Source organism: Typopeltis vanoorti, chromosome 14 (assembly GCF_054136105.1).
Source record: "Typopeltis vanoorti isolate ZY-2024b chromosome 14, IOZ_Tvanoo_1.0, whole genome shotgun sequence".
In the NCBI taxonomy this organism is placed as follows: Eukaryota; Metazoa; Arthropoda; class Arachnida; order Uropygi; family Thelyphonidae; genus Typopeltis; species Typopeltis vanoorti.
This window is the reverse complement of record NC_143562.1, coordinates 122,162,953-122,181,562: the sequence shown is the minus strand read 5'-3', so window position 1 is coordinate 122,181,562 and position 18,610 is coordinate 122,162,953. Positions and strand designations below refer to the sequence as shown.

General features: G+C 35.9%; 1 protein-coding gene across 8 annotated transcripts in view; it reads left to right on the top strand.

Annotated features, from left to right (window-relative positions):
- LOC150099873 (protein hu-li tai shao-like) overlaps positions 1-18,610 on the top strand; it is a 542,656-nt gene that overhangs the window by 165,915 nt on the left and 358,131 nt on the right. For all 8 annotated transcript variants that reach the window (XM_090404245.1, XM_090404248.1, XM_090404250.1 and 5 more), the window contains exon 7: positions 16,554-16,652. In XM_090404245.1, coding sequence (XP_090260371.1) covers positions 16,554-16,652 — 99 coding nt within the window. The remainder of the gene's footprint in view (positions 1-16,553; positions 16,653-18,610) is intronic.

The window sequence follows — 18,610 nt, the reverse complement described above, 5'->3', positions numbered from 1 at the left end:
AATCCTGTTCATCTAAATAACAACTTAAGCTGCAACCTCCCAGATAGTCATTCAGCTGTAATCATGTACTGGCGTTCACGCGATGCAGCAAGCACGCACTCTCCCAACAATGCAACAAATGAAAGAACAGCTTCAAATACAACTACAACGTTTTCATGCTAATTATGTATAAAGACTGTCTGTGTTGTTCATAGTCTTTTAACCCTCAATGTTTAGTGTTTTTTCTTTTATCATGTCACCTGAAGAAGGCTGTTACAGGCCGAAACTAGTAGTGTGTTTATATTAAAACATTTTTAATTAAATCTCTGTTCTAGTCATTCAATTTTTTTCATAAAACTATGTATGTTAACCGAGTCAGTGATCATTCTGTCATATACACACACACACACACACACACACACACACACACACACGTGTGTATATATACACACGTGTGTATATGTGTGTGTCTGTGTGTGTGTGTATATATATATATATATATACATACATACATACATACATGTTGTGTGTCCATTTTTTTATTTATTTTTTTAAATCTCTGAACTACACATGAAAGGCCACAAGACCTGTAGCATGTTAGTGCCATGTATGGGCAAGAGGAATAGAAGAAAGGAGGAATCTGTTCATATTTTGCTTGAATAGCTGAGGGTTGTAATGTTTGGGGAAGGCAGAGTGAGGGAGACTGTTCCAAAGGCCAGAAATAGATGGGATGAAGGAGAAGTGGTGAAGTTGGTTCAGTGAGTTTCAAGATGAACTCAAGGATTGTTGGCTAGCATTGGCCAATTCAGCAAAGCACTGTCCATGAAAGTATTTGTAGAAGAGGTACAAGGCAGAAACTGAATGTCTCTGAGAGAGGGATTGAAATCGGTATGTGAGAGAGGAATCATTAATTAGTTGGATTGCCTTCTTCTGGATAGAATTTAGCAATCTTAGAGAGGATTTTGGTGCTCCATCCCAAATATGGGAGCAATATTCCATGGCTGGGCAGATTTTGGCTTCGTATAGGGTTAGCATCTGTGAAGGTGTGAAGTAGTCTTGTGTGAAAAAAGTACACCAAGTTTTTTGGCAGCTGCAGAATCAATAGTTAAAATGTGTTTGTGCCAGGAAAGATTCGAGGTGGAGGTCAGTTTAGGAAGAGAAATCTGATTGTGTTTGAATATCTCAGTATACTGAAGGTAAGAAGAAGGGAAACGAGCTCTTTCTTGTGGGACATAAGACAGAATTGAGTTTTGCTGGCAGTGAAGTTGACTAGGTTGTCCTTGCCCCACTGGGATATCGCTAGGAGATCCGATTTCAGGTCATTGTAGATCTTGAGGATTCTAATACTTGAGCACTACAAGGTTTGTTGAATAAATAGGAGGAATGGAGTTTACTGTCATTGGCAAAGCTATAATAGATAAGATTGGAAGTCTGAGAGAGCATGTCATTTTTATACAAGAGGAAAAGAGAGCTGGAAACTACAGAATCCTTGGGTACTCTTGCGTTGGTGGGGAAGTGCGTGCATACTCCAGATGATGATCTTGAGATGAAGGTCAACCCGTTGAGGGATTATTTTGGTTTATATTAAACTGAAGTTTTACTATAACGTGGTAGTTGTTTCTGTAATTTTTAATGAAAAAATTACTTAAGTACTCCTTACCATACCATCTTTTCTAATTCTGTTATCTATTTTCATAATTGGTTTGGTATCTTCATAAAAATACTGCTAGGTGAAATGCTTTTTTTTGTTTTATAAGTTCACCATTCAGGAAGCAATTAATGTTTTTAGTGTACCTGCCTGTTTCCATAGTCTGACTTTTTATTGCTGATTTTCATACCAAATTTATTATAGCTGTAATATTATAGTATAATATTATTCAATTTACAGAATCCTGCAGATTTTAACTGAATTAAAATACTCTGGATCAGAGATAGATGCAGAAAGTTTTTCACTTGGTTATACTGTAAATTGAATATTCCAAGAAATTATATTCTTGGTTTAATCCTTTATCCAGGTGTAAGCAAATTCTGTGCATCAAGCATTGTTATGACTGGGCTACTTGTATATACAGGCTAATGACTCCACATCAATATCTTCATATTAATTTCAATATGTGTGTGTATATATGTATGATCCAGAGTATTTTAATAATAAGGTGACACATCTTTTCACTACTTTTTTATGGGAAATATGACTTGCATTACTTCAACCTTGTTGAAAGATTTTTCCTTTGGTTATACTATTATTATTATTATTATTATTATTATTATTATTATTATTATTATTTGACACCTCCAGGGAGTCCAAAGACTCATCGAGGGAGAGTGTGCCAACAGCATCGAACGATTGTCCCCTTCCAACTACTAACCGCGCTCAAACTTACTTAACTGAGCCATTAGTAGCAGAGGCTCTACCAATCGACCAACCTTTGCTGGCTAATACGATAAATTAAAGATGCAAAAATTATATTCTTGGTTTCATCCTTTATCCAAGTGTAAGCAAACAAAGTTTGTGCATAAAGTAACTTCACTACTAGGCTTCTTGTATATGTGGGCTAATGATGTCACATCAATTGCCTTAGCATCCCATAATGGAAAGAACATATCCTTCTGGACAAGTATAATGCTATGCGTTATGGGAAGGGCCACTACACAGACTTGTTTCAATCTTTATTGAGGTGAAAAAGTAAAGGGGTGCTCATCATAGGCCTAGAGCATAGATGGCGAACCTATGGCATGTGTGCCAGAGGTGGCACGTCCGAGAATTTTGCTGGCACGTCAACGATTTACAGGTGATATCCTTTTATGTGCTTATAAATTATTCAACTTTTTTTTTAATTATTACAATATGTACAAGCTAAATTTTGTTTTATGCGAGAGAGCAGCTATGAAGACATGAATATGATTGGTGTGGTATTAACAAAAGATCATGCGACCCAAAGACATAGGCAACCGACAAGTGTTGCGTTGAAATGCTAATTCTTTTCAACCGAATTCCATAACATCTGAAACTGTCATAACAACATTCACTCTATATTTCCTAGTTTTAACACACGTTCACGACAGGGTGTCGTTTATCGTTCCAACAGAACTTCTGATTACCAGTGGGCTGAACTCGCACGAAGTTCCAACCCTTGGTTGAAGTTTACTCCTACTTGTTTGGGTTGAGTTGGCAGGTGAACTCACACACACACATTATATGTACATTGCCCATATTTTTTTGGAGAAAATAAAGGATAAATCAGAAATTGTTTCATAATAAATAAATAAAAAACAGGTTGCGTTTATTTGTTTCACTAAAACTAAAGTTTTATAATGTTTATTGTAAAATATAAGCATTACATAGCATTTTAAACAATCATATTATTACTTTAAAAAAATTAATTTTGATACTTTACACAAGAATGAACTTTTTTTTAATAAAAATCAGGTTTGTGTTTTAAAAATTCATAAAACTGTATTCAATTCATGTCAAAGTTCCATTTGGTATAAATGCATACTTTCAATGTTTCGAATTTTAATTGGGTTTTTTTCGCTGTCCACATATTTTTCACAAATGAAAATACTTGTTCAGTGGGGCATTAGATCCAGGGAGATACATAAGCAAAATCCAACGATTTTTAAAATGTTTTTCAAAGATACGTGTTTATCTGTGAAATACTTAAAACATTCAACCCTACTACGTTATTTTGTTGTCATTCTTTGATCTTTTCACTGGTGACATAACTTTTAATACATGAAACTTCGTCAAATAGTTTGCCGTCATTTATTTAAGTTCCAGTGACTGTAAATGAACAAAACACTTTCCTTGATTTTCGCCTGCAGAGCGATTTCTCGTAGTAGGACCCATTCAAATACTTCCATTTCCATGAAACAGCTGTCCCAGTTATTTAAATAATCAATGCAGGTTTGATAAAATTTATGAATTGCATCTTTAAATATGTTGGCATTAATATTCAGTTTACTATTTCAATTCACATACCAAAGGACAAAATGGCCATTTTAGAAAAGAAAAAAAATCTAAAGGACAGAGCAGTGAAATAAAGGACTGTCCTCTTAAATAAAGGACGTATCGTCACCGTAATTATATGACATGTTTCAATTCGTGGTAGAATTTTATTTGAAGCTAGTCTTTGTGATGTCATAATGACATCGAGAATTTCAAATGCAATAAAACAAACATTTATTTCATGTAATTGAAAAATTGTACAATAGTTTTTAGTTAGATACCGTGTTCCAGTGCAACATATGGTTGCACTGAAACACAGTTGTTGACTTGAGTCCATACAGCGTAGTTTCTGTGGGAGGGGACAATAATAGTGCAATTAGAGACAGCTGGAATAAAAATGGCGCTATCTAATGAATCACACTATTTGTTGAGAGATATATTACACAGACTGCAAAAGCCTCTGTACCTTATTCAGGGATTCAATAAAACTACACTTGTTTTTCTTGCATCTGCAGTATTTAAAATATTCAACCCTACTACGTCATTTTGTTGCCATTCTTCTATCTTTGGGGAGGGCATGTTTTTAACCGAGGGGGGAAGCGAGTTACTATCGCTTCGACATGAACATGTTTAAACATTTTTCGTGTGCGATATAATATGCGAAACTTTTTTGATGTCTTTTTTCGTAAAGTAAAATCAGAGGTGCAAGTTATATTCGAGTAAATACGATAAGCATTTCACGACAAGTTGAGCTTCCCCTGCCCAGCTGACTTCTATGGTGAGTTTCAATGCATAAATAATTTTCTCACTACCGTTCTTTTTTTTTTTTTAAACCAACATTAAAATCAATTTAATTTAATAATACAATAATCAATTTTACACTGAATAATAATATAAATTTATATATAAATAAGTTTTCAAATCCAGGTTTTTTTCTAAACTTCAATAAATGGTATTTTAATTCATTAATTATAAAAATCAAAATATTCTTCCCATTGCTGATAGGTAGTGGGCATTGTAAAAAAAAAATAATCTTTTCTGTTGTAAGTAATGGAATGCCCAACACATTACGAGGTGGTGTCAAAAAGTTGAGAGACTAGTTTTGTAACATGCCAACAGATGGCAGCACAAGACTGCACACACAGTCACAGGGAGCACCGACCTTCATAAGTCAGTGTGCCAAAAGAAATTGTCCTGTGTACATCGGGAGCTGTGCATCTGGCGCTATTCTGACCACGTGCGTTACCACGTCTGCGATTTCATCATGGACAGCAAGTTAGAAGAAAGAGCAAACATGAAATTCTGCGTGTAACTGGGCAAATCTGCCACAGAGATGTTTGACATGATTCGGCAAGTTTATGGCAATGTTGCGATGAGTCATTAGAGGTGTTTTGAGTGGCACGTGCGCTTCAAGAGCGGAAGAACATCACTGGAAGACAACGAAGAGATCAGGAAGACCTTCAACGAGCTCAACCCCCAAAAATGTCGAAACCGTTTGGCAACTTGTGCATGAGGATTGTCGGAGAACACTCCACAACATTGCTGCCATTGTCAGTGTGTCATACAGAACAGTCCAGGCAATCCTCAAATGTGATGTGAACATGCGGTGTGTTGCTGCCAAGTTCGTCCCCAGGCTGCTGACCCAGGAGCAGAAGGAACACCGCATCAAAGTCTGCCAAGAACTCTGTCAGCTTGCCGTGGATGACCGTCCTTCATGTCGAGAATCAGTACACAAAACTTGGGTATACGGGTACAGATGAAGCAACAGTCTTCACAGTGGAAGAGCTCATCATCTCAATGACCGAAAAAGGCAAGGCAGGTCCACAGCTTAACCAAGTGCATGCTCATAGACTTTTTCGACATTCGTGGCATTGTGCATCGAGAATTCATCCCTAGGGGCCAGATTTTCAGTAGCAAGTTCTAAGCTATTGCCAGGTTTTAAGGGGTCTGAGGGAGGACATTTGGCGAAAGTGACCGGATCTGTGTTGTGCGAAAAACTGGATGCTCTACGACGACAATGCACCCTGTCACCGAGCTCTCCTCACATGTAAGTTTCTCGCCGGAAACAACATGATCTCACTTCCGCACCTGTCCTACTCGCCAGATTTGGCTCCTGCGGACTTTGCCCTCTTCCCGAAGATGAAGATCCAGCTCAAAGGTCACTGTTTTGACGCTATTGCGGAGATCCAGTGCGAATCGCAGAAGGTGCTTGACACTCTTCGAAAAGAAGACTACTTCCAGGACACATTCCAGAAGTGGCAGGAATGCTGTATTGCTATGCAATGGGGACTATTTTGAAGGCGATAGTGTGTAAATGTAGATAAATAAAGTAATTTCTCGTAAACAGAGCTAGTCTCGAAACTTTTTGATACCACCTCATACATAATCTGGAACACAATTTTGAATTTCCAAATATGCAGGGAAAGAGGGTAGCTGTAGAAATGCATGTTCTGTTGTTTCCAATCTGTAACAGATGTCACAGATTTGGATCTCCGATGTTAAAGTATCTCCATTTGATGGTATTGCACATGACTGGAAGGCAGCCATGTGCAATTCTCCAAGCAAGATCCCTCCTGTTTGGGTATCCTTGGAATGTCAATAAGTTATGAAACAGTGTTGTTGTCAGTTCCCAACTGCATAAGTTCATGGCGAATTAAAGATTTCTTTATACCAAATTTTACTTTTTTCTTAATGTCATGCCAGAATGTTGTGGCAATCTTAGAGTTAAGCACAGCATGTTGTAGTATTCAAGAATAATCTCAGCTTTTGGACCTTTCATTAACTCCAAACAGGGGAAGATGAAAACCCTGAGAAACAAAAACCTGATATTATGGCGTTGCAGAGAACCATATAGGTTCTTGTTTAACTTGTCTGTGGAATCCTTGTCCATCTAATGAGGCAATGCAGAAAGGAGATGCTATGATTAGTGAAGTGTCATTGATAAGTCTTTAACTTCTAGATTTTGGATGAATCTATGAAGGAGTAAATTTTATTTATTAACAAATATGTTGTCAATTTCCTTAAAGAATATACGATGCTGGAGAATCAGCTTATAAGCTTAAACACTAGTTCTTACAGAAGTTTTTCCATGACTTTTTTATCCTTTTTTACTTACACATTGCTTTGCTTTCTAACATTTTTCTCTGTATTATCTCCAAGCACATGCTGATTTACTTGCTAGGATTAGTATACTTTCTTTTTTTTCATTACTGCCTCTTCCTGATTGCACCAATGTCTGCTTCCCTGGCTAATCAGTTTTTTTGGCAAACTCCAGAGTTTGCCAAGGTTTCATTCTTGTCTTTTTTCCATTTCATTTTTTCTTGAATAATTTTTATATATTTGAATTTACACTTCACCTCTGAAAGCAGCTTGATTTTCATTATTTTTAAAATGCAAACTTTTTTATTTCAATATGATATTCAGGTTAATCCTGCACAAAACTAAATGGTGATAATTTCCTGTTTCAAATTCCCTGTTTTGTCTTATGACCTGAACCAGAATGTTATCATTATCAACAATACCATTGAGTGAGACTTCTTTTTGATTCTCTCCATATGGTGTGTGCATTTTTATGCTGAAACATAATGTTAGTAATGGCTAGTCATATCCAGAACAGAAATTCAATGTTTTTTCTATTATTTATTTAACATAATTATTAGCTTTGCATTTAAAATTTTCATTAATCATTTCTGTATGTGTGGTATCTATTTCTTACTCTGCTGTTATGACCTGAATGGTGATAATTTCCTATTTCAAATTCCCTGTATTGTCTTATATCCTGAACCAGCATGTTATGTTATCTAACAAAGATCCTTTTTGTATTAGTTTAATGAAAATTAAAGAACAAAGAAAAATCCCAATAACTTACACTATAATGAATGTTTATACAATTTAGTTAAAAGCAGTATGATATGACTTGTGAAAGAAACACTCTACAAAAATTGTGATTTAATTCAGTAACAAATGAAGACAGTGGTCTCATTTACAAGAGGTTAAAATGAGATTGTCGAAATGACTCAGTAAAAAATGTGATCACCCCTCACAGCAATACAGTGCTCACACATTGAAGTTTCATACTATTTATAATGTATCCCAGAGTTCATTTTGTAATAACGACCACTGCTTCTGCAAAGCTCTGAGTCCCTCACGATTTTTAGGGATGGGATGGGTCAAAAGTAGCAAAACATCTACCTAGAACATTACTAACAAGCTCACTAGGATTAAGTCAGGCAACCTAGCTGGCCAGTCCATACTTATACTTCTCATAGATATTGGTTTATGTGCTTTCACTTGATGAGGATGAATATTATTTATCCTGTAGGATAAATATCTCCCCTGTACTTAACATACCTAATGATACATGTGATTAAACTTTCATTCCATTTTTTTTTTTTCATTGTATAAAAATGACTGTTGAGAAACGTTAGGTCATTTTTTACTTATGTTAAATAATTTCCTGAAGATGCTACAGATGCATAGATAGCAAAACATGTACAAGAAATACATCTTGTATTAATTAAAAAAAAAAAAAGTGTACAAGTTTAGACATGGTTATTCATTAATTATTGTCCTTGCATATGGACGAACATGGGGTCCAGGGCTTTGACTATAAATCGAAGCATTCGTGATTGCACAAGGAAGCACATAGTTGGTGTTTCCAGTGCTTCCAGCCAATAAGATGCCTCCTCAATCCATCACACTACCTCCACCATAAGTGTCCCTTTCATGGATATTAGAGGAATGATAACATGCCCCTGGTTTTCTCTCCAGTTTAGAGCACCTGGGATCACTTTGTAGAGTAAATTGGGACTTGTCTATAAACGATACCAGTACCATTGGTCTTTGGTTCAGTTGATATGGAACTTGGCCCATTTCAAATGATCTTTCCTGTTTTTGTGTGGGTATAAAGTATACTCTAATTAAAGATGCCAAGAAATTATACACAGTGGAACCTCAGTTGTCAAACGTCTCTGTTCTCGAATAATTTGGTTCCCGAACATATTTTCCGAACAAAAAAAACTCCCCGGTTCCCGGATAGGCAAACGGCAACCACGTGCTCTGCGTGCCAAGCGGGAAAGCGTCAGTTACGTGGCAGCCTTCGTTTTGTGCAGACACCTGCTCGAATTTGCAGTGAGTTTTCTTGATTTTCTTTTTGTTTTGTTGTTTTTTTTTCATAAATTATTAATTAAGCCACCATGGGGCTGCAGAAAGTGATAGCAGCAAAGCGAAAAGAAAAGTTGTTAGAACCACGATAGAGATGAAAAAAGAAATCGTATCCAAACATGAAAATGGCGTTCGTGTCTCGAATCTTGCTATGCAGTTCAGTATGGCGAAATCAACAATATGTACAATACTCAAAAATAAAGAGGCAATCAAGAGAGCTGATGTTGCAAGAGGAGTGAAAGTTCTTACTAAACAAAGATTGCAGACAATTGAAGAAGTGGAAAAATTGTTGCTGATTTGGATAAACAAGAAACAGCTGGTGATTGTGTTTCTGAGGCTATAATTTGTGAAAAAGCAAGGCTTTTTCACAAATTATATAATATACATATGTATACATGTAGAAAGTATTTTACCTTGGGTATAATAAATGTTAAAAATACCAAGCAATTTTAAACCTGGTTTAAAATTGCTTGGTATTTTTAACATATGTATACATATGTATATATATATATACATATATATACATAATGACCTGTTAAAGAAAAGTTGAAAATTAAAAAAAAAAACTGGTACAAGTGCTGATACTGATGTGTTCAAAGCTAGTAGAGGGTGGTTTGAGAAATTTAAGAGAAGCAGTATATACCTAGTGTGGTTAGGCATGGGGAGGCTGCGAGTTTGAACCGATAAGATGATGAGAAATATGTGCAAGAATTTAGTGACTATGTAAAGGCTGAGGGTTTTCTTACCCAAGAAGTGTTCAACTATGATGAAACCGGCCTATTTTGGAAAAAAATGCCAAAGAGAACTTACATCACTCAGGAGGAAAAAGCATTGCCAGGACACAAGCCAATGAAGGACAGGCTGACTCTTTTGCTATGCGGAAACGCAAGTGGGGACTTCAAGGTCAAGCCATTGCTTGTGTACCACTCTGAGAATCCGAGAGAGTTTAAGAAACATAACGTGCTGAAAAGTAAATTGCCTGTTATGTGGAGGGCTAATAGTTGGGCTTGGGTAACCAGGCAATTGTTTATTGAATGGATCAATGAAGTCTTTGCCCCAAGGAATCAAACTCCCCTTACTCACCTCCTTCCACTTACGCCATCAACCCTCCTCCATATGTATAGTTAAAGTGAAGTTAAATTTTCGTTTTCATTTTATCTATTTATTGTGTTTATTCTTTTTATGTAAGATTTTATGCATTTTCATTATGTTTGTATACGATCTTATGCATGAAGTACTGTTGTAAAGGTTTAAATAAACAATCATCTGGGGTTCAGGAACGGATTAATCCATTTTACATTAATTCTTATGGAAAAATTGTTTCAATTTTTGAACAATTTGGTTTCTGAACAGCCTTCGGGAACGAACTAAGTTCGACAACTGAGGTTACACTGTACTATGTTTAATCCTTTATCCAAGTGTAAGCAAGCAAAGTTTGCACCTGAAGTATAATCAGGACTGGGGAAACTCATATATAGAAGCTAATGACTTCACATCACCAAGTATATAATTTCTTGGTATCTTTAATTTATAGTATAACCAAGTGGAAAAACTTCCGACAATAGGGTACACTAATTTGTATATGATAATCAGACTAGTATCACATTTTTACATAATGCACCCGACTTTCATGTTCCCCAAGGATTATCATGATTTTTCTATTTGTTCCTTAATTGATAAAAACTAATTCTTATTGTCCAATTGCTCTTTTGATGTTTGTCCACCTCACTGTTAGATGTTATTTGCCATTCAAAAAATCTATCCTTTTGTTTAGTCAAATATGTAGCTACTATTGATTTCTTTTTCCAATCATTATTTCTTGAATGTATAACGTCTTATAATAATTATTTAGAAGAATCTTGCTTGTTTCTGTGTTCTTCGTTTCAATAACAGAGTATCTGGTATTTCTCTAGTTCTGCCCATTTCACTACTTTCAATTGATGGTGGCAATCTTGAATGCTGCTAGTTTTGATGTAGAATTTGTACTGGTAGTAGACTATCGTTTGTCCTGTTTTCCTAATGAAAGTAATGAGCCTTGTTCAACTGGGCAATACCTAACTTGCATGAAATTCGATCATTTTGTATTTGGTTTAAGCCAATAAGAATTCAATTTAGATTAACTGAACAAAGGTCAGTCCAATTGTATATAGTATTGTATATCTTTGATCTTAAGCAACACCTCCTTATGCATTTTCAAACGTGAAAAATAGTTGAATGAAATGCATTCTTAAAAGATATTTTTGAAAATTTTAAACATGCATTGAAGCATTAAAGAAAACATACTTATAGTAATTATGGCACTTTTAAATGTAAATTTATTAAAAAAAAAGCAGGTGAGATATAAATAGGAGGTTATTGGTGTTGTGCAGGAGGTTAATAAAAATGAATTAAACTCCAAAATAACAAAATTGAAATACAACAACAGAGACGACGTGGGAATTAGAAAAAGTTGAGAGGCACTTAAATGAGCATAGGGAGAAAATGAACAGCAAAATAAGAAACAAAGCATGGAAACAGGTAAGTCAGGAAGTAACAGAAATCAAGTAAGTGACGTTTTTAGTAAAAAGAAAAGTTATTTGGTATGGTGACTATAATAAAATGTGCTATTGATGAGCGAGTTATAACTTAGTTTTCCCGGAGCGAAAATTGAGAATATAAAGGAAGCAATTCGAAAACAGAAAAGTAAATGAAATCATAATTGTAGTAGGTACTAACGACTTAACTAGCGATAAGTACAGTAAAAGAGAGGATATGAAAGGGTTGTTGGAAGAGGCAAGAGTGAGAAGTGAAAATCGTCAGTATTTTACCTCCATATGATAAAATAAAAATGAATTATGAAGGGCTATGATGGCAAACAGTTCAATGCATGGGCTATGTAGAAGGAATGGATGTGTGGAGTGAGTTTGAGTGAAGATTGGATTTGTATAAGAGGGACGGCCTACAGCTGAATGCATTTGATATCAGGAGTCTAGAAAAACTTATAACTGGTATCGGACCTAACACAGAAAGTCAGGGAAACTAAATTATAAACGGAGGAATGGTGAGAATGTGAGTTTAAGAGCGACAAGGTTATATAACTGTGTTAATGACAGGAATGGGCTTTGTCGTGAAAATGTTGATGAGGAGAGAACAATTTCGACTTGGTATTCATCTTGTTCGAACCCATCAAACGTGCAAATATGTACATGTTTAATGTATAAGGCACTAGAGAAGAATAGAGATCTTCAAGTTGTCCAACTGTGTCATGCAGATAAGAGTATACAAAAGAACATTCAGGTAGATTATTATCTGTACACGAATGCTAGGAGTATCAGACACAGCCGGGTAGAGTTTGTCTTATTCAATATGTTGGGACCTCAGATTGTAGACATTAGTGAGACCTCGCTATCAGAATCAGACATACTAACTGGTATCGAGTGTAAAGGGTACACTATTTTTAGGGAGGATAGGGGAAGAGGGGCATTCTGCTTATGGTATCGTATGACTTGAATCAGTTAGAGTTGAGATCTATGATTGTAATACTACTATTAACAGTATTTCATGTAGCAGTGAGTTTGAAGCTATCTAGTGTCCGGTGGAATCTAACAAGATCAATTACATAGTAGGTGTTGTTACAGACCTGGTTGATCAGTTGCTAGTGATGAAGAAATGCATCACCAAATAGACAAGATGAGCATGAAAAGAGTAATCATAATGGAAGACTAGAATTATCCAAATATTGATTGGGCAGCAGTAGAATCTCATGAGAAGAATGAAAATGCATTTGTTGAGCTGTTGTGGGACAACTTCCTCAAGCAGCATGTGACAGAAGGAACTCGAGGTCAAAGAGTGTTAGATTTGATTATAGTGTCAGTGGTTGTTTCAGTTAAAGATTCTGCCTCCAGTTGGTGATGGTGATCATGTGGTACTTACTTGGGAAGTGACTAAGTTTATGAATGTTCCATTCAGAAAAGGTTTCATGCTGAACTACAAAGCAGGAAATTATGACCAACTAAGGATTATACTAAGTTCAGTGGAGTGGGATTGGTTGATGGATGGGAAGAATATTGACCGTGCATGGGAAACATTTAAACAATACTTAAATGATGCGATATCAGAGTGTGTCCCGAGAGTTCAAAGAATAAATAGGGTAGGAGTCAAATAGATGCTTAATTTTATTAGCAAGAGATTCGTAAGAAAAGGATGATGTGGAAGGAATACAGTGTGCATAAGGATGATGTGCATTATGAAAATTATAATCAGCAGGCTAGAATAGTCACAATGTTGTACAGAAAGTAAAGTCTGAGTATGTATGAAAAGAAACTGACTGTGTGCTAAAGACAGCCCACAAGAATTCTATCTATATACTGAAGAGGTTGTTCAACTGATGAGTGCCCATTTTATTGAAAGCTATCAACCTGGTGTACGTGACATTGAGCTTACTGTTACCTCTTCACTGGATGAAGAAATTCAGGTGTGTGAGGATGAAGTATTAGAGCTGTTGCACAATCTAAATAAGAATTCATCAATAGGGACTGATGGAATATCAGCGTGTGCTAAGAGTGTTCAGCTGAACTGGCTATTCCTTTGACCAGGCTGTTTAATATGAGTCTTAGAACAGGGAAGATTCTGCAGGAATGGAAAGAATGTATGGTAATTCCATTGCACAAGGGTGGTGCAAAGATTGATGTATCCAGTATCCAACTATCAACCAGTTAGTATCTCAGAAGTGGTGGTGAAAATTTTGATAAAATTGGATAGGGCTCACATTCAGAAATGGGTTGACAGTGAATCTCTACTTTGCAATGAGCACCATGGGTTTACTAAGGGAAGGTCATGTTTTAGCAACTTGCTCACATTCTCTAACAATGTTACATTGAACTAGACAAGGGGAATGAATACCCCGTGATACTTTTGGATTTTGCTAAGGCTATTGACAGAATACAGCATGGTAGGCTGTTGCATAAATTATAGAATATGGGTTTGGATTATAGAATGTTAGCGCGTGGGTAGGAGGGTAGGTGACTGATTGATATCAAAAAGTGGTACATGGGGGAGATGAGTCTGCAAGATTTAAGGTAACAAGTGGTGTACCAGGAGGATCAGTGCTTGGTCCACTGTTATTCAATCTATACATTAATGATGTTTATTATTTTAACGGTATAATAGAACACAAAAACTAAGTAAATAATTAATTTATTAACTTGATGCTGATATTTCGCTGGTATTATAACCAGCATCTTCAGAGCACAAAAACACTATTTGTCACAATACGCGAGAACCTCTCAAACCAACACTTTGGCCACATGGCCCTGAGACATTGAAAACATTCTTAGCACATTTAAATAGCCAACACCCAAAAATCCACTTTACTATGGAACTGGAAGCCAACAACTGTCTGCCCTTCCTGGATACACTCATCACATGTCTCCCAGATGGTTCCTTATCATTTTCAGTTTTCAGAAAACCCACACATACAGGCAGATACTTACACAAACAATCACACCATCATCCTTCTCAACAATATGGCATATTAAAAACGCTAACCCATAGAGCGAGAGCAATCTGTTCAAATGACAAGGCTCTTACTGCTGAACTGACTCACTTACGCCACACCTTCTTGGACATCGGCTACAATCCACAAAAAATAAACAAAATACTAAACACTCCTAAGAAACCCCTCCCACCATCCACCACAGAGAACTACAACAAAACAGTCACCATCCCTTACATTAAAGGCACATCCGAAAAGATCTCAAGAATTCTCAATAAACATAAACTACGCACTACATTCAGACCATGTAGCAAATTAGCCACCCTCATCCGCTCACCCAAGGACAGCATTCCTCCTTTATCACATCCAGGAGTCTACCAAGTACCCTGCTCATGCAATCAAGCCTACTATGGTCAAACAGGAAGAACTGTGAATATCCGCATCAGCGAACATAAACGATACGTCCGGAAATATCATTATGGGAAGTCGGGCCTAGCAGACTATGCTCTGGATACCCCTGCACACAGGATCAACTGGATAAACACAAAAGTACTACACAGAAACCCATATAAATCAGAGAGATTGTATCTAGAGGCGACAGAAGCCCTAAAACACACTCCAAATCTCAACAAATATGGCTGTATTAACTTGCCGAAGATCTGGGAGACAGTCATATTAAGAAAAAACTAGCACTTTTCTAGGACTCTAGTAATATATGATAGCGTTTTTTTTTTTTTTTTTTCTTTTTCTTTTTTTTTTTTCAGATAGAGGGCGCCAAAATCAGGACTTTAGTCTTTGTGTTGCTGCTACCATGTTGTTTTAGTCTCGCGTATTGTGACAAACAGTGTTTTTGTGCTCTGAAGATGCTGGTTATAATACCAGCGAAATATCAGCATCAAGTTAATAAATTAATTATTTACTTAGTTTCTGTGTTCTATTATACCGTTAAAATAATAAACAACATGTTCGACGAACACATAAGTCTATCCACACCTATACATTAATGATATTAGGAAGGATCTAACAAGCGAAATACAGCTATTTCTGATGATGCAAAGATAGGTAGGGTAATCAGGAATGCTGCTGATATGTAGTACTTGCAGAATGATTTGAATAGGTTGGAATTGCGGACATGGGAAAATGGATGTCAGTTCACTGTTAGTAAATGCAAAGTCGCGTACTTTGGTGTGATTAGATATCTAATATCATATTATATTGGTGGGATTATGCTTGAAAAAAATGAGGCTAGAGATATTGGAATGTTAGTAGACAGGAAGTTGAAGTTCATGGGCCATGTAGCAAAGATTGCAAATACAACTCAAAAGATAATTGCAATGCTTCAGCATTGCAGTCATTTTTGCCTCTTTACAAGGTGTTGATAAGACCTCACTGGGACTGTTGTGTGCAGTCTGGTTTTCTTTGTGATTCTGATATATTGGAGGGTGCAAAGGAGAATGTTAAAAATGATATCAGGATTGTGAAATAATGATTATGAAAACAGATTTGGAATTTGTAGGCTGCAAGCACTAGCAAACAGGATAAAGAGGGGTGATATGATTAAGACTTACAAACTTCTGAAAGGGTCATACAGGATTTTGATTGGTGGAATTTTTCATTTTTTGGAGGATGACGAAAAGACAAGAGGGTATCCTTGGAAGCTGAAAATAATTGCTGCTAAGAAGGGAGTGACGGCTAGATTTTTCTCTCATAGGGTGGTGCATGATTGGAATTGATTGCCATTGGATGTTATGAGTGCAAGCAGTCTGAATTAATTCAAAAATAAGTATGATAGCTAGTGTGTGTGTGTGTGTGTGTGTGTAGTATGTGGCCTCTCTCAATGAGTCCCTGGAAGTCTCTCTTACAAAAAATTATATCAATTTATTGAATTTTATTGATTTTTGCTTCATTTGCAAAGGATAAAATGTCTATTTACAGTATTCTGTTCCTTTTAAAAAGTGATATAAAATTTTGTAATCTTCATTTTTACAGATTTTAGTGCTAAGAAACAGAGGAATTCTGACATGTGGAGAATCTGTCGAAGAAGCAGTATTTTTATTGCATAATGTAGTTGCTGCTTGTGAGACACAGGTAAGATTTTCTTCCAGAATACAAAGTTAAGGTCCATTGGCAGCCTGAATAAATCATTTCAGGCTGTCACCGTTCTTTTCCATTTATTGTGCTTTTCATTCAGTCTGTAATCCAGAAATTGACTTTCAGTTGGCATATGCCCACATGTGTTATAGATATTCCCTTTGCCATTACTGTTTACACTTTTATAAAAATTAAAGTTTTGGTTTTATTTAAGATAGATGGCTCCTTGAATTGGTAACACATCTTCGTTTAGCATAAGCCAGAATAGTTTTGATAAAATCACTTGTATAATTTGTGATACAGTATTATGTAGCAAATTATGGTTATGAGCAGTGGTTGACAAATTATGCAAAATTCTATTTAAACACACACAAAAAAAAAAAAAACATTTTTAATAATTTTCCACTAAGACAATGGTCTCATAGTAGTACTGCATCACTGTTTGGAGAACATTTTCCTTTGTTTGAGAACCATTCCAAAAAGAATAATAATAGGTTGAAGAGTAAAAAAAATTGAACTTTTTTTTTTTTTTGGAAAATATAATTTTTGATATTAATATAATACATTAACATAATTAGCCTTTTATATTTTACATATTGTTCTGTGTTTTCTTCAAGTTAAAAAAAATATTCGTTTTGCCTAGTCTCCTTCTACTTGCCACAGGTAAGTGGGTGAGCATATTTGTGAAGACCTGGTAATGAGAAATGAGAACATTCTTTGGTGTCTGATATTTATTAACTTGAGTCCTTTCATACATTGTATGCTGTGATATTAATATAATCCAGTATGACCACACAAATTTTTATTCAACTGATTTCCTACACACTATGGCATATTTTTTCAGATGTGTGAAAGATGTCAACAAATTGATTACATATAAAAGCAGAATAAATGTTATATCATGAAAAAAAACATCAGTGTATTTAGTGTTAAAATAGTAATTGATATCTTGTTTCATATATCATATGTGCACTTCATTGTTGATCTGGGCTGCAAAATGTTCACCATAACCTAGTTCTGAATTTTCTATACTTGCTAAAAGCAGTCCATAGCATGAAACTGATTTTTTAAAGCATTGAGTTGGTCTCCACACTGTGATTACTCTTCTCTGTGTTGCTATAGTTGTTTTAGAGTTGGTCTCCACACTGTGATTACTCTTCTCTGTGTTGCTATAGTTGTTTTAGTGTTTAAATTATTCCAATTTTTTTGTGGGTGAGATGATGAAGCGTGTATTTTTCAGTATAGGTAGGCTCTCTGTATACCTAATAACTGAGTTTGTTCTCTTTGGAAATATCTCTCTGGGAGTATATCCAGAAATTTGAATTCCTTTTGTTTTCAAGAGTGTAATGCATGGATGAAAGCTGTTCAGGTAGTTTATGAATTCTTTTACTTGTCCCATCAAACCTCACCAGATGACACATGTAATGTAACCAAATTCATGATGGTAGTTTTCTATGGCTGAATTTTTTCAAATGATTCAAAAAAATGTTGATGAAAAATTGCAGCTTCAAATGATGCATAAATAAACTGGCTAGAAGTGGAGATATAGGAAAGCCCACTTGGTCATAAAGTCTTATCTGTTCAAATCCAACTGTTCAAATGATGTTTTACATCATATGGTATCTGGTGCAATAAACTGAAGCTCCCCCCCCCCCCACAGCAGGGCCATAGTTATGCACAGATGCATGAGGCTCTAGCTGAGTGCCCCAAAACAATGGATGGATCCTGGAGCATTCTAGCACCTTGGCTCTGCCTGTTTCAGGAAAAGTATAAGTATGGCTCTGCCCCTTTGGGGTTGGGGGGGGGGGTTTCATCCATGCATTTTTAAACAGATTTGTGACATCTAGACTTGCTAGGTCTCCAATGGTTCTGTCACCAATTCTCTCATTTTTTGTTTCAATGAAATGTGAATGGTTTATATCTACTCTATATATATAAAAAGATAAGCTGAAATG